Genomic DNA, 16791 nt, shown 5'->3' on the forward strand with positions numbered 1-16791 from the left:
ACAAGCACTGAGTGGTGGGACCGCATAGTGCTGCAGGTCTGGGATGAATCCCAGTGGCTGCGAAACTTTCGCATGCGGAAGGGAACTTTCCTGGAACTTTGTGAGTTGCTGTCCCCTGCCCTGAAGCGCAGTGACACCCGGTTGCGAGCTGCACTGAGTGTACAGAAGCGAGTGGCCATAGCCCTGTGGAAGCTTGCAACGCCAGACAGCTACCGGTCAGTCGCGAACCAGTTTGGGGTGGGCAAATCTACCGTGGGGGTTGTTGTGATGCAAGTAGCGAAGGCAATCGTTGATGTACTGCTGCCAAAGGTAGTGACCCTGGGAAACGTGGAGGCGATCATAGATGGCTTCGCAGCGATGGGATTCCCAAACTGCGGTGGGGCCATAGATGGAACTCACATCCCTATCCTGGCACCGGACCACCAGGCCACCCAGTACATTAACCGAAAGGGATACTTTTCCATGGTGCTGCAAGCACTGGTGGACCACAGGGGACGTTTTACCAACATCTACGTGGGATGGCCGGGCAAGGTTCATGACGCTCGTGTTTTCAGGAACTCTGGTCTGTTTAGACGGCTGCAACAAGGTATTTACTTCCCGGACCACAAAATAACTGTTGGGGATGTGGAGATGCCTATAGTCATCCTCGGGGACCCAGCCTACCCGCTAATGCCCTGGCTCATGAAGCCCTATACTGGCGCCCTGGACACTGAAAAAGAACTCTTCAACTACCGGCTGAGCAAGTGCAGAATGGTGGTGGAGTGTGCTTTTGGCCGTCTCAAGGGGAGATGGAGAAGCTTACTGACTCGCTGTGATCTCAGCGAAACCAATATCCCCATTGTTATAGCAGCTTGCTGTGTGCTCCACAATCTCTGTGAGAGCAAGGGGGAGACCTTTATGGCGGGGTGGGAGGTTGACGAAAATAGCCTGGCTGGTGATTACTCACAGCCAGACAGCCGGGCGATTAGAAGAGACCAGCGGGAAGCGCTGTGCATCCGGGAGGCTTTGAAAGCAAAGTTCCTGAGTGAGCAGGGTAACCTGTGATTTTATAGTTTGTGTACTGAGAAGCTAAACCTGCCCCCGTTTCTTTACCCAGGTAATGTTGACTATCCTATCCAGTTACATACCCCCTTCACCCCCCCTCCAACACACGTGTCGAAATAAAAATAGTTCTACTTTGTTAAAGCACACCGTTTTCTTTAATACTGTTTTAGCGGGAATTTTTTAAAACTGGGACGCAGACTGTGGTGCGGGGCGGGTCTAGTGTTGTGATGCGAATGCAGCTTCTAAACTCAAGGATTGACAGGCTCCGCTGCGGTGGGATGCTTGTTTCAACGGAGCCTGTCACCCCTCCTGATCGGGACTGTGTGTATGGGAGGTCTATTTGACTTTGTGGCAGGGGGAGGACGGTTACAGATCCCATGCTGTGTGGCTCTGTGATCCTGTCTAAGGACCGGCGCTTAAGATCTGTAACTGCCCTCCCCCGCCACAAAGTCACAGAGCAACCCACCCCCCCCAACATTACATCAAAACAACCTCCCAGACTAACCGGGGCAACTAGTCACTGCATCACTGCACTGTGTATGTGCCCTGCTGCTGTGCCTGCCCCCGACTATGTACCCTGCCAAAGGAGACTGTCCTGTCCAATTTCCAACCCCCTTTCCCCTCCTCCTCCAAAAGAACATGATTGAAACAGTAGTTAACAGAAACGAATTTTTTATTATCAACTACACATGGCATTGGGAGGTGAAACTTGGACGTGGGCTTGTGTCAGGCGGGAAGGAAAGAACTTTTCAAATTTTGGGAAATGAGAGCCTTCTGCTACTAGAGCTCTCTGCAGGGGTGGAGTGAGAGTTAGCAGGGACTCTGCCGCCTCTCCTTCTTTGCACTTTGGGTGAGGTGGGTATGGGACTTGGTGGCGGGGGAGGGCGGTTAGAGATGGACTGCAGCGGGGCTCTGTCCTCCTGCCTCCGTTCCTGCAGAACATCCACAAGGCGCCGGAGCGTGTCCGTTTGCTCCCTCAGTAGTCCAAGCAGCGTTTGAGTCGCCTGCTGGTCTTCCTGCCGCCACCTCTCCTCCCGATCCATGTTGGCTTGGTGCATTCGGGTCAAGTTCTCCCGCCACTGGGTCTGCTGTGCTGCCTGGGCTTGGGAAGAGGCCATAAGCTCAGAGAACATGTCCTCCCGTGTCCTCTTCTTCCTACGCCTAATCCGCGCTAGCCTCTGGGAGTGTGATTCCAGGCTAGGTTGTGAGACAGTCGCAGACGGGGCTGTGGAAATGGGAAAAAGGGAGTGAATTCCTCTGAAAGATAAATGTAGTTGTGAACAAAGAACATAGTCTTTCTCTGTGAACAAGACCATGCACAGCACCTTTCACATGCGCACTCAGCACAAGGTCGAATTCTCGGCCTTCGCATTCTGTGCCTGGGGTCTTGAACAGCACATTTGAGAAGCGAGGCAGCACAACGGAATTTCTGTTGCAGGCAGACATGGTAAGCCGTACACTTGTGGCAGTTTAAAACTTTTATATTACCACTGGCCTCATTTCACATTTAAATCAATGTCAGTCCCTGCTGCCAGCAATCCGGCAAGCGGGAACTCTGCCCCTGTCCCACCCCCTCGCGGCTGTCCCCGGGAATGATCCCTTTCGGCTGCCCCTCTCCCGCCTCCACCGCGTGGCTGCAAACCAGCGGTGACAGTTCTGTAAAGGAACGGGAAAGCAGTCCCAACACTAACATTCCCCTACCTAATTAAAAGCAGGTCACCATGGCCGACATCACCCTGATGAGGATCTCCGAGAGCGACAAAGAGAGAATGCTCCGGGAAAGCCTCCAAAGACCAGGGCCGTATGCCGCCCTGCTGTGCAGAGCAATGATCCCCGAGTACCTGATAATCTCGTGGCGCGGCAACGTGTCGTACTTCGGAGGACCCAATAAGGCCGCTCTCCCCAAGAACCTCATGCAACGGCTTTCAAGTTACCTCCAGGAGAGCTTCATCGAGATGTCCCAGGAGGATTACTGCTCTATCCCCGCACATATAGACCGCATTTTACTGTAGCTGCAGTAGCAGGGAATACACAGTAGAGCGGCTTGTGCAGGACAATCACTGAAAACCGGACATTGCTAGATTTCTTTTCAAAACTTGCACTGCCCCTTACTAAACCGTTAAGCGCCTAGGGCACACTAATCATGAACAACCCATTCTTTTAATTGTTAATATTCCTGTTTTGTTAAAAATAAATGTTTAGATGTTTACAACACTTACTGGCTGATCCTTCACCAGATTCTGTGTCCGGGGTAATGGCTGGGGACGCTTCGTAGGGGATCTCTGTAAGGGTGATGAAGAGATCCTGGCTGTCGGGGAAATCAGCGTTGTGAGAGCTGCCAACTGCCTCGCCCTCCTCATCTCCTTCCTCATCTTCCCCGTCCCCTAACATGTCTGAGGAACCGGCCGTGGACAGTATCCCATCCTCAGAGTCCACGGTCACTGGTGGGGTAGTGGTGGCGGCAGCACCGAGGATGGAATGCAGTGCCTCGTAGAAACGGGATGTCTGGGGATGGGATCCGGAGCGTCCGTTTGCCTCTTTGGTCTTCTGGTAGCCTTGTCTCAGCTCCTTGATTTTCACGCGGCACTGCGTTGCATCCCGGCTGTATCCTCTCTCTGCCATGTCTTTAGAGATCTTCTCGTAGATCTTTGCATTCCTTCTTTTGGATCGCAGCTCGGAAAGCACGGACTCATCGCCCCACACAGCGATGAGATCCAAGACTTCACGATCAGTCCATGCTGGGGCTCTCTTTCTATTCCCAGACTGCACGGCCATCACTGCTGGAGAGCTCTGCATCGTTGCCAGTGCTGCTGTGCTCGCCACGATGTCCAGACAGGAAATGAGATTCAAACTGGCCAGACAGGAAAAGGAATTCAAATTCAAATTTTCCCGGGGCTTTTCCTGTGTGGCTGGTCAGAGCATCCGAGCTCGCACTGCTGTCCAGAGCGTCAACAGAGTGGTGCACTGTGGGATAGCTCCCGGAGCTATTAGCGTCGATTTCCATCCACACCTAGCCTAATTCGACATGGCCATGTCGAATTTAGCGCTACTCCCCTCGTCGGGGAGGAGTACAGAAGTCGAATTAAAGAGACCTCTATGTCGAACTAAATAGCATCGCAGTGTGGACGGGTGCAGGGTTAATTCGATTTAACGGCGCTAACTTCGACATAAACGCCTAGTGTAGACCAGGCCTAAGTGCCTGGACCCAGGGCTTGTTGAAGTGCTAAATCAACTTTTGGAGATCAGTAGCCTGTTCTGCAGTTGCAGAGAGACTAGTGTCTTCATTTCAGTTTATTCAACAACTTCAGTTCAATGATTAGCTCATTCAAAGTTGAGAACCAAATGGGAGTTGAAAAGCAGGAATGCTTGTTTTCCTCTTGTGGTCGGTGTGTAAAAGCTAGGTCTCTGATGATATCTTTTACTCCTAAAAATCTTGAAGGGGACTAGAAACAATCAATCCAATTAATTAATAAATTTAGTTTTATATGCAAAACATGCTTTGATAAACTTTTTATACTGTTTATGTATCCAGCACATTTAAGATAGTTTTAACTAATAAAAAAATGTAAATGTTGGTTTTGTTCATTTTTAATTGACTTCAAATTTCCATCCAAATATAGCTTGACACAAACCACAAGTGTGGGGGTGGGGGGGAAACCTTCTAGTGTATAAGAGAGGCATCAGTTGCCATTTTCCAACATAATAAAATCTGTAAAAATTAAGAATTGAATAATTGTAAACTAAGATATATAATTATTTAAATAAATAACATATTCTCCTGGATAGCAAAAAGAAGCACTAAATTTAGTGTAAAGGCTATATTTAGTTGCAAAGCAGCATTTTAATGGTTACCAACCAATGAGAATCATCCTTTCTTTAGGACAATAACTAAAAGTATAAATACAAAACAAGATTAAAATTGACTTAAATAATCAAGGTTTCCTGCTTGTGATTTAAATTGTTTGATTTAAATCAATCCATCCTGCTTAAAGCAGTCTAGGGAAATGGGTTGACTTTAGAAAAGGCTGTTGGCGTAGTTTATATAAAAAAGAAACTTGTACATTTTTTTTCCGTGTGTCAAAGTTCTGTCTTTCCCTGTGAAATAGAGTGCCAATTTCAGAATCCATTAGCTTTAACATGGTATATGCTATGATCACTTACTAAAATATTAGTTCTTGTATACAAATGCTTTTGATTATTCTGTTTGAAAAGTATGTTCTACACCTAGAAATGTTACTCATCATGAGCAGGGCTGACAAGGAGGGTGAGGGGGGGGGGGGGGAGAAAGCCGGTACAAATTACCAGGGACTGGTGGTCTGGAAGGGGGTCCGGGGCCCGACTATGTTGCATATGTTTTTGTCTACAAATCCCATGTAAAGATTTTTAGCTGATCCGCCCTTGCTGGGGGTCCTGAAAATTTTTTTCACTGGGGCCCAAACCTGTTCTTGGCGGCCCTGATCATGAGTAGGTGATAGATTTTTTTTTTTTTTTTTTTTTTTAGTCCCTTGTAGAACAATTAATAATTATTAGTCATTAAGATGAGGAGACACTTCTCTTATAAGCCCATATATTCAGGTGTCTATTTCTTTTTTGAAGCAGGAGGAAAATTATATTTCTCTGTGATTCTGCTTATTTTATTTTGCATTGTGTGTCCTTGTCCTTGTAAGACAAATGGTGTAATAATGGGACATCATCAGTCTTTTTGAAAAGAGAAAATAAGGGTCTTTAAAAATTGTACAGTTCATGGGCAATACTTGATTTCACACATTTAGTACAGTGAGGTGCTCCAAGGAAGTGCTTGCACAATTGTATATCAGTAGTACCACATAGATGCATTTCACTAAGTGGGGATTTACCTCACTAGTCCTTTTTGTGCCCACCATTTGGGAACCTTCCCATCTAGTTTCTCCCTTAATGGCAAAATATTTATTTATAGGTTTCCCAATGTTTACTATGTTTAAGTAGTGTGAACTTCTCATATATAAGTTGAGTAAACTTTTATTTGATTTAAATTTCTAGGTAAAATTGCATTCTGATGGGTAGTTTAACTTCCTTTCTGGAAGTGAAGCCAGGGAGAAGTGCAAATGTCTATCTGATATTGATGAATAGCAGCCCTAGTAAACTGTTGGTTTTCAGCCCTGTGATTGGATAAGAAGGATGAGTTGAGCCTCAGGTGACTTGTGGTATGACTGATTACTTGACACTAGAGACAAGGTTACTGCAGGTCATTGACCTGCTCAAATTTCTGCTCTACAGGGGCAAGGTGGGAGAGGAAACCCAGACCAAAGATGTTCGCAAAATATTTAAGAAGTGTGAGAATTTAAACAAAAAATTTAATGATGCTTTGGTTTTAGAATACTCCAGTAAGAGCAGAAATCCAAGTTTATATGTCTGTTTAGAAACTTTTAGTTTGTAAAGAAGTATTTATTTTTCCGATGTTGTTTTTCTCCCTGAAAGTGGAACTTTTTTGACAGCTATTTTTTGTGTGTATGGTGGGTTGTTAGTTTTTTGTACAACAGACTACAATGTTTAGTTAATATTAAGAATAATATTATTAGCAAACTGGTAATTAATTTGAGTCGCTCTACACTTAGGACAAAATTTTCAAAAGTGAGTAATGATTTTGGATCCTGGATCAATATCTTAAATGGGCCAGATTTTCAAAAAGTGCAAAAGACTCCAGGAAAACTCAGATATCTAATATTGGGTACACACAAATTGAGTTGCTTAAAATCACTAATTGCTTCTGATCATCGTGGTCATAGTGTGAATCTTACAGCTTGTCACTTTAAACAATTATGTTAAGTTCAACTTTTACTAATACTCAACATAAGCATTTGTGTGGGGTGATGTACATCTGCCCTTGAGTACAAGGCTGAAAGTCTGGAGATTTATGTTCTGCCATTTCTGTTGTGGGCTAGGCATGGTGGATTTGATCAGGAAGACTTGATTTAATCATGGATTTCTACATAAAAGTGCATTCTTGTTGGTTGTTATAACCTTAATACATATTCTTCACAACTCTGATATAGATGAAACCCAAACTGCTCTCTTTTACGGCCTGCTGCCATTACAGGTTTTTCCCTTCTAGTGAGAGAATGGTATGGTACATCTCAAATCAATGAAGGCTACACTCAGAAAGACCTCAAGACCAGGGCGGCTCTGGCTTTTTTGCCGCCCCAAGCAAAAAAGCCTCCCACCGCCGCCGCCCCCCCCCCCCCACCCCCCGTGCGGCAGGGGAGGGCGCCGAGCCTAGCCTCGGGCCCGCTCTCCCCGACCGGCCAGAGCGCTGGAGGGAGGGCGGCAAGCCCACCGTGGCTCTGCTGGCGGCCGGAGCCCCGGGAGGAGGGCGGCGAGCCCTGCCGGGGCTCCGCACTCCCCGGCGGCGAGCCCTGCCGGGGCTCCGCTCTCCCCGGCAGCCAGAGCGCCGGGGGGAGGGCGGCGAGCCCTGCCGGGGCTCCGTTCTCCCCGGTGGCCGGAGTCGGAGCGCCGCGCCGCCCCCCTCCAGGTGCCGCCCCAAGCACAAGCTTGGTGGGCTGGTGCCTGGAGCCAGCCCGGCTCAAGACTTCTGGAATATGCTTCTCTGTTTCACTTTTGTTTCAACTGCCTGTCCCTCCCTTCTCACATTTATCTCCAGACTTCTTCTCCTTGTCCAGATCTATTCTGCCCCCAACAATCTTCTATTCATTGAACTTTCTGAAACTTTGCATTTTTAGAGAGAGGTAAGGGACTAACTATGTGTACACAAATTTGCAGAGGGACAATAGGGTTGAAGTCTTATTTCTCACCTCTATATATTTTATTTATTTATTTAAAAACATTTTTCTGTTAACAAGTATGTTATCTCTGGAGACACAAATCCATAGTTTGAGAACTGCAAAACTAAGCATCTCTGATGGTATCTTCTAGACTGAGCACTGAGTCCCATTGGGTAGATAGAAAGATTAACCTAAATACTGGTAATCTATACAGAAGCCCCTGGAACCTCATAAGATTGGGTCCCTAATCCATGAACTATTGGAACTCATTTACAAAACTTTTCTTAAACATTACATGAATATATTGTCTCATACTATAGAATTTATAATCCCTATTCCATGATGAGATATATTTGAGCTATAATGTATCTTAATTAAAACTATCTTTAGATACGCTTTTTGAGGGAAAAAGCTTTTTATCAAAAAAATCCGATTTAAATAAAAACATCAGATTTTTTTTTTTTATTATTGATTTTTATGACCCCGGGGCTAGGTCACTTAGGACCTAATTTTCAGAGGTACTGAACACTACAAACTTCACAATTAAAAGTTTGAGTGCTCAGGACCTCTGAAAAATCAGACCTTAACCTTATTCTGTCTGCTGCCAGACTTGCAAAATAGTGTTTGCTTAGGTTGGATCCTGTAACTATATCTCTGTAGTTGGATCCCTGTGCACATAGGAAGCCCTGATAACTGCAGCACTTCTGAACACACATAATAAAATGTGCGCCCACACCTATTCAAGATGAATAGCATGCCATTAATGTGCTTTGAATTGACTGTGGTTTTGCTGTCTTTGTGATATGAAACTTCAGTCAAATATTTCATTACATTGTAGTATGAAATCCTCATGTTTTTAATGGACAAAACTGAGAATTATTTTATTTGCCAGGTTGTGAAATTTGTGTGTAGTGTAACAAGGAATATTTTTGTTCAATACATAAGCAGCCAGGAAATTTTCTAATTTGCTTAGAAGCCTGCAGTCTACAATTCTGAAGTAGCACACTATTTGACACATAATATACTTTCCACACTGGATAAAATAATTGTTGTTGGGCACACTTATATGCATGCGATATTTGAAAACTAAATCACTGAGCTACATAGATGCAACAAAAAATAGCATATCCTTCCTTAAAGCATGAAAAAGCACTTGTTTTTTTCCTCTTGCTTAGACAACGTCATAATTTTTATCTTTTTAAGAATAAATACATAAAGATGGAAACTTTAACTCTTCTGAAAAAGTGTTTTAAAATGAGTATCTCTGAAACATAGACTGCTACTGTATTGTCTAGCATCACTGACATGCTGTAATGATCAAAAAGGAATAATCTCTATTTTAGAATTTCTTTATGACTTTGTCATGAGAGAGTATTTACCTCCATAAGCAGTTCCTGGAAGCAATTGCAGTTGTGCTAAAAATCTTGAGTTTAAAAGACCACTAAACCATGTACTTCTAAGCACATCCAAGATTTATGTTTAGAGAGAAGAATAAAACAGGCTTAACTCATGAGTAGAAATTGGATTAATCAAGAACACTCAATCTGTAGGAGTGAGTGTTTCCAAAATGACTTGTTAGTATCAGGGTTGGCTTCATTGAGCCAGGAGTAAGTAAATTTCAAACTGCTGCACATCAGGTGCAAGAAGTGTAAGCAAAAAGTGGCTACTTTAGTAAATCAGCTGAGTCATCTGGGTAGAAGAGTAAATCTTGTTGAGAATTGAGGGCAGTCTGCACACACTCTTATTTCAGTAGGTCAATCCTTATATACTTTTGTTCCATAACTCACTTCTAAAATAGATAAGTTCTGAAAAACATTTTCAGATAACCTTGCAGCATGTCAATTTGGGGATAATAACCTGTTATTTGTGAACTTGTCATTACTTTTTTTTTTAAACCAAGCAAATCTGCCTGATAAGTACTGGGAAGCTCTTTAAACTATTTGTAAAGTACAGACAAAATACTTGGTATAAGAATTTAAATAAATATTTACACTGTTCTCTTATTTTAGTATCTGAATGAGCTGCTATCCTGGGTAACTTCTGACCAGTTTTGAAACTGTTGGGATGGTTTAAGTGTTTGAATATAGTCTTCCCTGACATGGTTTGATCTTCCTGGTGCAGCTAAATGTATTCCTATTTAGCTGTGGTATAAATGATTGGGTGCAGTGGCTGAAACTTCTGTGGAGGTGAAATGTATCATTTGGGGAGACAAACTAAAGTGAAAATTCAGGGAGTGGAAGTAACTGAATCTTTCTCTAAAACATTTGTCAAGCAGATCTACCATTGGCATGAAGATTCTAGAGAGAGGTAGTTCCCAAATAGGTCTGTGTACTGGCGGTTCTCCTATATAGATGCTGAACAAAACCGGTGGGAATTTTCCCCTAAAATTCCCTAAATATAGACAAGTCCTTAGTTAATGCATCTCTGAATGGTTCTAAGATGGTGTAAGACAAAGTTCAGGTACCAGTCTTGTGGATATGGTATAAGAGGAGTACTACTGCTTTGTGCTCTGATTGGGTACGGAAACAACATCATTGTCAGCAGGTTGTCTTTTGCTGGAGATGGGTTAAAAGTAAGGCTACGATTTAATTGTGGGTCTTTTTAGTAAAAGTCATGGACGGGTCACAGGCAAAAAATAAAAAATGACAGCCTGTGACCCGTCCATGACTTATACCATAAATACCCCTGATTGAATCTTGTACTGTAAGGGGGGGTGCTGTGGGTGGAGGGAGCCTGTGGCACCAGCTGTGCGGGGGAGCCCTACGGTCCTGCTGCCACTCCAGCTGCAGTGGGGGGAGGAGGGGGTGTGAAGCCCTGGTTGGCCAGTGGCAGCTCCAGCTGCTGCCAGCAGGGGGAGCCCCAGGAGGTCAGCCGCTGCTCTGGCCGCCCCAGGATCGCTGGCGGGAGCCCTTGAGCTGCGACTGCTGCTCCTGCTGTCCCCATGGCCAGCCCCATTGGCCGCTATCTTGAATCACAGATATTAACACAGCCCTCTACTCACTAAATGCAATATTCCAGAACTGGAGTGGGATGCAGCAATATGATTGCTTTGTGGTGGTAATTGCAGGGAGCATGTTGCACTTGTGTTTTGACTTAGTTAATTATTTCTGGGTATTGTTCAAGATATTGACTTTTTTATAAAACCATATGTGATTTAGGGCTTCTTAAGTAGCTACAAAAGGACCTCCTATCCCATGTGCTCTGGTTACAGTATTAGCTCGTTGGTGAACCCTAGGTTTTCTGGTATCTTAATTTACGTTGTGGAATAATCACTTTAAAATTTGTGTGCCATGTACATTATAAACTTTCATTGTCGTTTCTATAGTAGTATGCTTATGGAAAACTCTTATGTAGCAACCAGGAAAACAACAATAAAGTGCAGACTTCTGGAGCATAAACTCTACAATAGACTTGATAATGAAGCACATATGCTCTTGATGAAATTTTTTTGAAAAAAATGTGATTGATCTCTTGTATTACAATAAACAACATGCTTAAGTAATCTAGTGGCAGTGTTCAAAATACAAGTTTAGCAACTTGAACTTGAAAGTTTAGACTTGAACTAGATGAGTCATAAATAGTAATATCACTGTACTTTAAACAAAGTTTTTGTTTTAGTGCTGTGAGCTGGCATGAGAAAATCTAGAAGCTTGAGACTGTGTTACTGGGGAAATAATCTTAATACTTTTATCCTCTGTAGAAATTGCCTCCAGTCTCAAAGGAAACATATTCTGTTTTTCAGCTGAAGCTTGTGCAGATGTTCTGGGGTTAGCCAAAGAAGCCAGAAAGCGAAGTCTTGGTCCACTTCATCCTTCTTTTAATGTGATTAAGATAATAAGAGATGGACTATTCAAAAACCTACCAGAAAATACTCACCAGTTGTCAGCAGGCAAGCTGTGTATTTCCCTGACCAGAGTGTCAGATGGCAAAAATGTGTTAGTATCTAATTTTAACTCTAAAGAAGAAATTGTTCAGGTATGTGTTACTGGTCACCATTATGACAACTTTAAAAGTTGCCACAATTTAGCTTTCTAAGTTTTAAATCCAAGTGTAGATTGATCCTTGGAATTTCATTTTGCTTAATCCTTGAATAATCATGGAATAACCCCCTCAATAATGGAATGGTCACCTCAGATTTGTCATGATGTGTGTTCTTGAGGCAATGTTTATTGGGGAAACTAAACGTCAAAAATGATGCCATACATGTTCTATTATGAAAGTTTAAAATTGTAGAATGAACATTTGCTTGAAAATTCTGCATATCCAATTAAGGTGCAAACTGTTTTATTTGTAAAAGCTGAAAGGCAATTATTTGATGAGCAAAAATGACTGAGAACTAACTAAGAATACTGCTGCTGACTGTTTTGAGCTCTTTATCTTATCCATAATGAAAGAACAAGCATGCAAGGACTGTAGTCTTTTGGATTTGTATCTAATATTATACCTATTATACTCAGAGTATCTCTGTGGAGATGGAATGGTTAATTTTTTTGGCTTCTGATTTGTAAAGACCCCTTTAGATAAAACCCTTGTATCCCAATATTTATTAAGAGACCTACATTCATTTTACTTAGAGGGACACTGTAAAAAAAACAAAAAACAAAAAAAACACTTCTGTCTGGAAACTTTTCACCTCCTATTGTTAAAATAATACCTTTTCTCCCTAATTTCAATTATTTTCTTTTTTTAGTTTACTTTATGCATTTGACAACACTTCCTCTGTATAATCAGTCATTTCCTGTGGTGTTGTGGAATTTTCACAGAACAATAGGAGAGAAACCTTTTTTTAAAAAAGGAAAATGATTGATTGGAAAACTACAAATTGGCATAGGTACTCTGGAGAGTGGGAAGGGGCAGCCGTATATATTTAAACTAATTCAAAAAGTGAGTTTTTCAACTTTATTTCAAATAGATTTCTGTCCCTTTAATATTATCATAAACTTTAACATTAAATCGAGACACTAGTGTATCGTCATTTATATAGTAGTTTTCAGTACTAGAGAAATTGTTGTTTAACTTACTTATGTAATCTCATTTCTCCATAGGCTTTAATTTGTAGCTCGTTTGTCCCTATTTATTGTGGCCTAATTCCACCATCATTCAGAGGTGTGGTAAGTCTGCATTGTTTCCTGCTAAGTGCTAAATTTAGCTTGATAACCATGTAGGAAATTTTGAAAGATAATATATGAACATATTTTTGGTTACTCTACTGCAGGGGTCGGCAATGTTTGGCAGGCAGCTTGCCAGGGTAAGCACCCTGGCGGGCAGGGCTAGTTTATTTACCTGCTGACGCGGCAGGTTCAGCCGATTGCAGCCCCCACTGGCCACAGTTCGCCATCCTGGGCCAATGGGGGCGGCAGGAAGCCGCGGCCAGCACATCCCTCGCCCACGCTGCTTCCTGCTGCCCCCATTAGCCCAGGACGGAGAACCACGGCCAGTGGGGGCCGCGATCAGCCGAACCTGCTGCGTCAGCAGGTAAATAAACTGGCCCGGTCCGCCAGGGTGCTTACCCTGTTGAGCCGCGTGCCAAATGTTGCCGACCCCTGCTCTACTCTGTGCAAAAGTTAAAGCCAGATATAGCTTCAATACCATGAACTCTGAGTCAAGTACTCATTTTTAGTAAAGTAACATTACATATGTAAGAAGATACAAAAGGGAAGCTAATGGCCTTGTTTACAGCAGGTTTTTTTCCCCCCTTAAATTTCCATCTAAACAGAGTTAGGTGACACACTTGCTAAAAGACTGGCTTATTTAAATGAGCACTTAGCAACTGTAGGAAGGCTTAAGAAAAATGTGTAGTGTAGGCACAGCCAGTGAGATCATCCAGGTGAGTAAGGGTGCAGGGCTGGTCTCTTAAACGCTTGTCAGGAAAGAAGTATCCTAGTAACAGACCACATTGCACTTCTATATGTTTCGCGGCAGATCCACTTAATACACAGTAACATGAATGCAAATAAGCTATTTAGTGCAAATTTAAAGTTGCATTTTTAAACAGGATATAACTTAGTTTGAGTTTTCAATTTAACTTCAGTATGGGGAGATTGTTTTAAAGGTGAAGTGTTAATTGTTCTCTTTCAGCACAGCCCAAGAAATAATGGTTAAAAGGCCTCTTTTTTTTTTTTTAACGCAACATATTTCAAAGCCATCCTTAGAATTTTGAAATCTCCCATTAATGACTGTCTACACCAAATCATTGCAAGGTGCCAATGCTTGGAATGGCTCAAGTTTTCTTGCAACACACATACAACACCTACTCCCTGCTACACCTCAACTCCCCTCTTTTTTACTAAAAATGAGGGAAGTTAAAAGTCAAACAAGTTATTGCAACATTATGATTTAACACAAACAAGTCAGAGATGCATGTGCATTGTGGGAAAGTTAATCTTACTACCTTAACCTGTTTTGTGTTAAACCATAATGTTGCATCAACTTAATTGTTTTGCTTTCATCAGCCTTTTTTAGTAAAAACAGGAAGAAGGAAGAGGGTCAAGCGTTGAAAGAAAACTGAAGGCATTCCAAATAATGGTGAGGGTTGTAACATGGTCTTCATCCCTATGCACTGCAGAGGCAAGGACTTAATAATGGTTCATTGCAACATTTGGTTCAGATAGCCTTTATTGGGATATCTCTCATTTCTAAGAATGGCCTTGAAATATGTTGCTTTACAAACATTGTTTCTTGGGACTTGCTGAAAGATAACAACCATTAAAACTTCGCCCCCCCCCCTTCATATTTAAGTAACATCGGAGAGCAGCAATGTTCAAGTTGACTCAGAAGCATTTTCAAAAGCTGCCTTATGCATGTTTCTAAAGCTTTTCTATATCCCTACCTCTTTAAGCTGGGGCAAAGTGTTATGAAATAGGACATTGGACTGGATCCAAGGTTTAGGTGGATCCAGGCTAATCTGGCTATTCAGTTCTCGTTGGTTGGACAATAACGTTATCTAAAAGGGCTTAGTTCAAACTACAAAAACATACAAGTGTTGATTCTCTGAATATCCTCCCTGTATAAAAAGGTGACTGCCTTCTTTTGACCTATCCTGCCCAATAAAGATTCCATAACAGGCTCTTGAATTCTTGTTTGCAGGGAAATGGAAGTGAAAAATTAAATGTGTCTGTGTCAAGGTGGAAACTTTCTTGAGGACTCCAAATGTTTTGGAAATTGACTTTCCCATTCCATACATAGAGAAGAGAAATAGGAGCTCTGTTTCGGCCTTGAAGAGGAGACTTAGCTTGCTAATTTAGAGAGTCAGAGATTTTATAATTAAGGCCCCAATTCTGCAGCCACTTATGCATATACCTAAGTGTTTCCCAGTAGGGGGGGCCTGAGGTTGTAAGACTTGCTATTATAAGCCTCATTTAACACACCACCACCATACTGAAATTCCTCTCTGCTTGAAACTTTATGAATGTGCTCTCTTGTGGGAAGGTGATTGGTAATCAAGCAAGACCTCTTTCAGATATGAGAATTCTGGATAGATGTGGAGAGACTTTTCACATCTTGAAAAGCTGGATTTTTCTGGTAACATCCTATCAAATATGGGATATTGTAGAAATTCCAAAATTATACATTTTAGGAGTTCGTGCATAGAAGCCTTTTGAGAAGGCTTGGTGCTGAAATTTATAGCCATTTGCCTTGAATATTTTAACCTTGGAGTTGGGTGGTCTTGGTAGAGCTTTTAAACTTAATTCTTGTGGAGCTTAAACACAGCAGGCTGCCAGATCTGTAAAGTCCATAGACGTAGTCTGGCTCAGAAGAATTTAGCAGCATCACATACACCTGACATTCCAAACCAATAAACCGCATCTCTTAAAAATGTTCTCAGAATTTTTGTTTAATATTACAAAACTATTCACTAATCTGCAACAACATTAGTTATGTCTTCTAAAAATGTACACCCGGAAATATGAAGTTAAGGTTTTTATAGCAATGTTAGCTTGAATGTGTTTCATCCTTAGTAATATTAAGCTCTAAGATTAGAAAACATTACATATGTGGAACAGGGCTAAGTTAGAGGTGCAAGACAGTGATTTGTCAAAATACCAAAATTGGCTGTTGGACTTGGTGGGATGAGGTGTAGAACCTGAAACCACTTCTAAACTCACATTTTGAAAATGAATAGATGGTAAGATAGTATCATTTTTTAAAGGTTTCAAGAGTGTTAAGGTTTACTTGCAATTTTTTTCTTTCTAGTTGTTTGTGGAGCTTTTTTATAATAATAATCTGAAATAGTTTCTTCTGAAAGTCTTACATCTTTTATAGTTATTAAAGCAGTTACTTTATTGCCAAGGAACTCAACTTTAGCTTCCAATACTTAGAACTTCTTTTAAAGAGTTGATTTCATCTTGTGTTTTTCTTTTGTGGGAGAGCACTGTGGGCAATTCTGGGATTGTGTCCCGTTCTGGTGAAGGGGAGGCAGCTCCAACCTTGCCTGCTCTGTGCAGAGCAGAATTATGACCCAAAGAGTGAAGCAATTTCTTCTCTATTACAAAACTTCAAGCACATTTATTAACAATATTCTAGTTTTTCAGAGAATTAGGAAATATGTTGGCTTTAAAACTGCAATAAGGAAATATATTTTTATACAAAATCAAAAAAATTGGCCTCTGTGCATATGCAGAGACAAACTTCTGATTTTAAGTTCTATTTTAAAATTTTAGGTGCTATTTAACTAATACGGGAAGTTTGGTTTTATAGAAATTGTTTGTCTGGCATTAAACTCTCCCTTTTTTATTATTCTTTACAGCGTTATGTTGATGGTGGAATCAGTGACAACTTACCTCAGTATGAATCTAAGAATACCATCACGATTTCTCCTTTCTCTGGGGAGTGCGATATTTGCCCAAAGGGGAACTCTGCAAACTTCCATGAAATGAATGTTACTAATACCAGCATTCAGTTCAGCTTAGGGAACATTTACCGTCTAACACAAGCACTCTTTCCACCAGAACCCAAGGTAATACATGTCCTCTTACATGGTTCATAATAG

At 42.0% G+C, this 16791-nt stretch overlaps 2 protein-coding genes across 3 annotated transcripts in view; one reads left to right on the top strand and one right to left on the bottom strand.

Annotated features, from left to right (window-relative positions):
* The window catches only part of LOC101936184 (1-acylglycerol-3-phosphate O-acyltransferase Pnpla3-like), a 49412-nt gene that overhangs the window by 14534 nt on the left and 18087 nt on the right, over positions 1-16791 (top strand). For both annotated transcript variants that reach the window (XM_065569792.1, XM_005296722.4), the window contains exons 2-4: positions 11545-11777; positions 12848-12913; positions 16549-16758. In XM_065569792.1, the coding sequence (XP_065425864.1) occupies positions 11545-11777; positions 12848-12913; positions 16549-16758 (509 nt within the window). The remainder of the gene's footprint in view (positions 1-11544; positions 11778-12847; positions 12914-16548; positions 16759-16791) is intronic.
* Positions 1703-4242, bottom strand: LOC135975934 (uncharacterized). The gene is made up of 2 exons (XM_065569816.1): positions 3264-4242; positions 1703-2269 (listed from the first exon to the last, which is right to left on the bottom strand). The coding sequence occupies exons 1-2, from the start codon at positions 3838-3840 to the stop codon at positions 1794-1796; spliced, it is 1053 nt and encodes a 350-aa protein (XP_065425888.1). The 5' UTR covers positions 3841-4242; the 3' UTR covers positions 1703-1793.

The sequence above is a fragment of the Chrysemys picta genome, chromosome 1, assembly GCF_011386835.1.
Source record: "Chrysemys picta bellii isolate R12L10 chromosome 1, ASM1138683v2, whole genome shotgun sequence".
In the NCBI taxonomy this organism is placed as follows: Eukaryota; Metazoa; Chordata; order Testudines; family Emydidae; genus Chrysemys; species Chrysemys picta.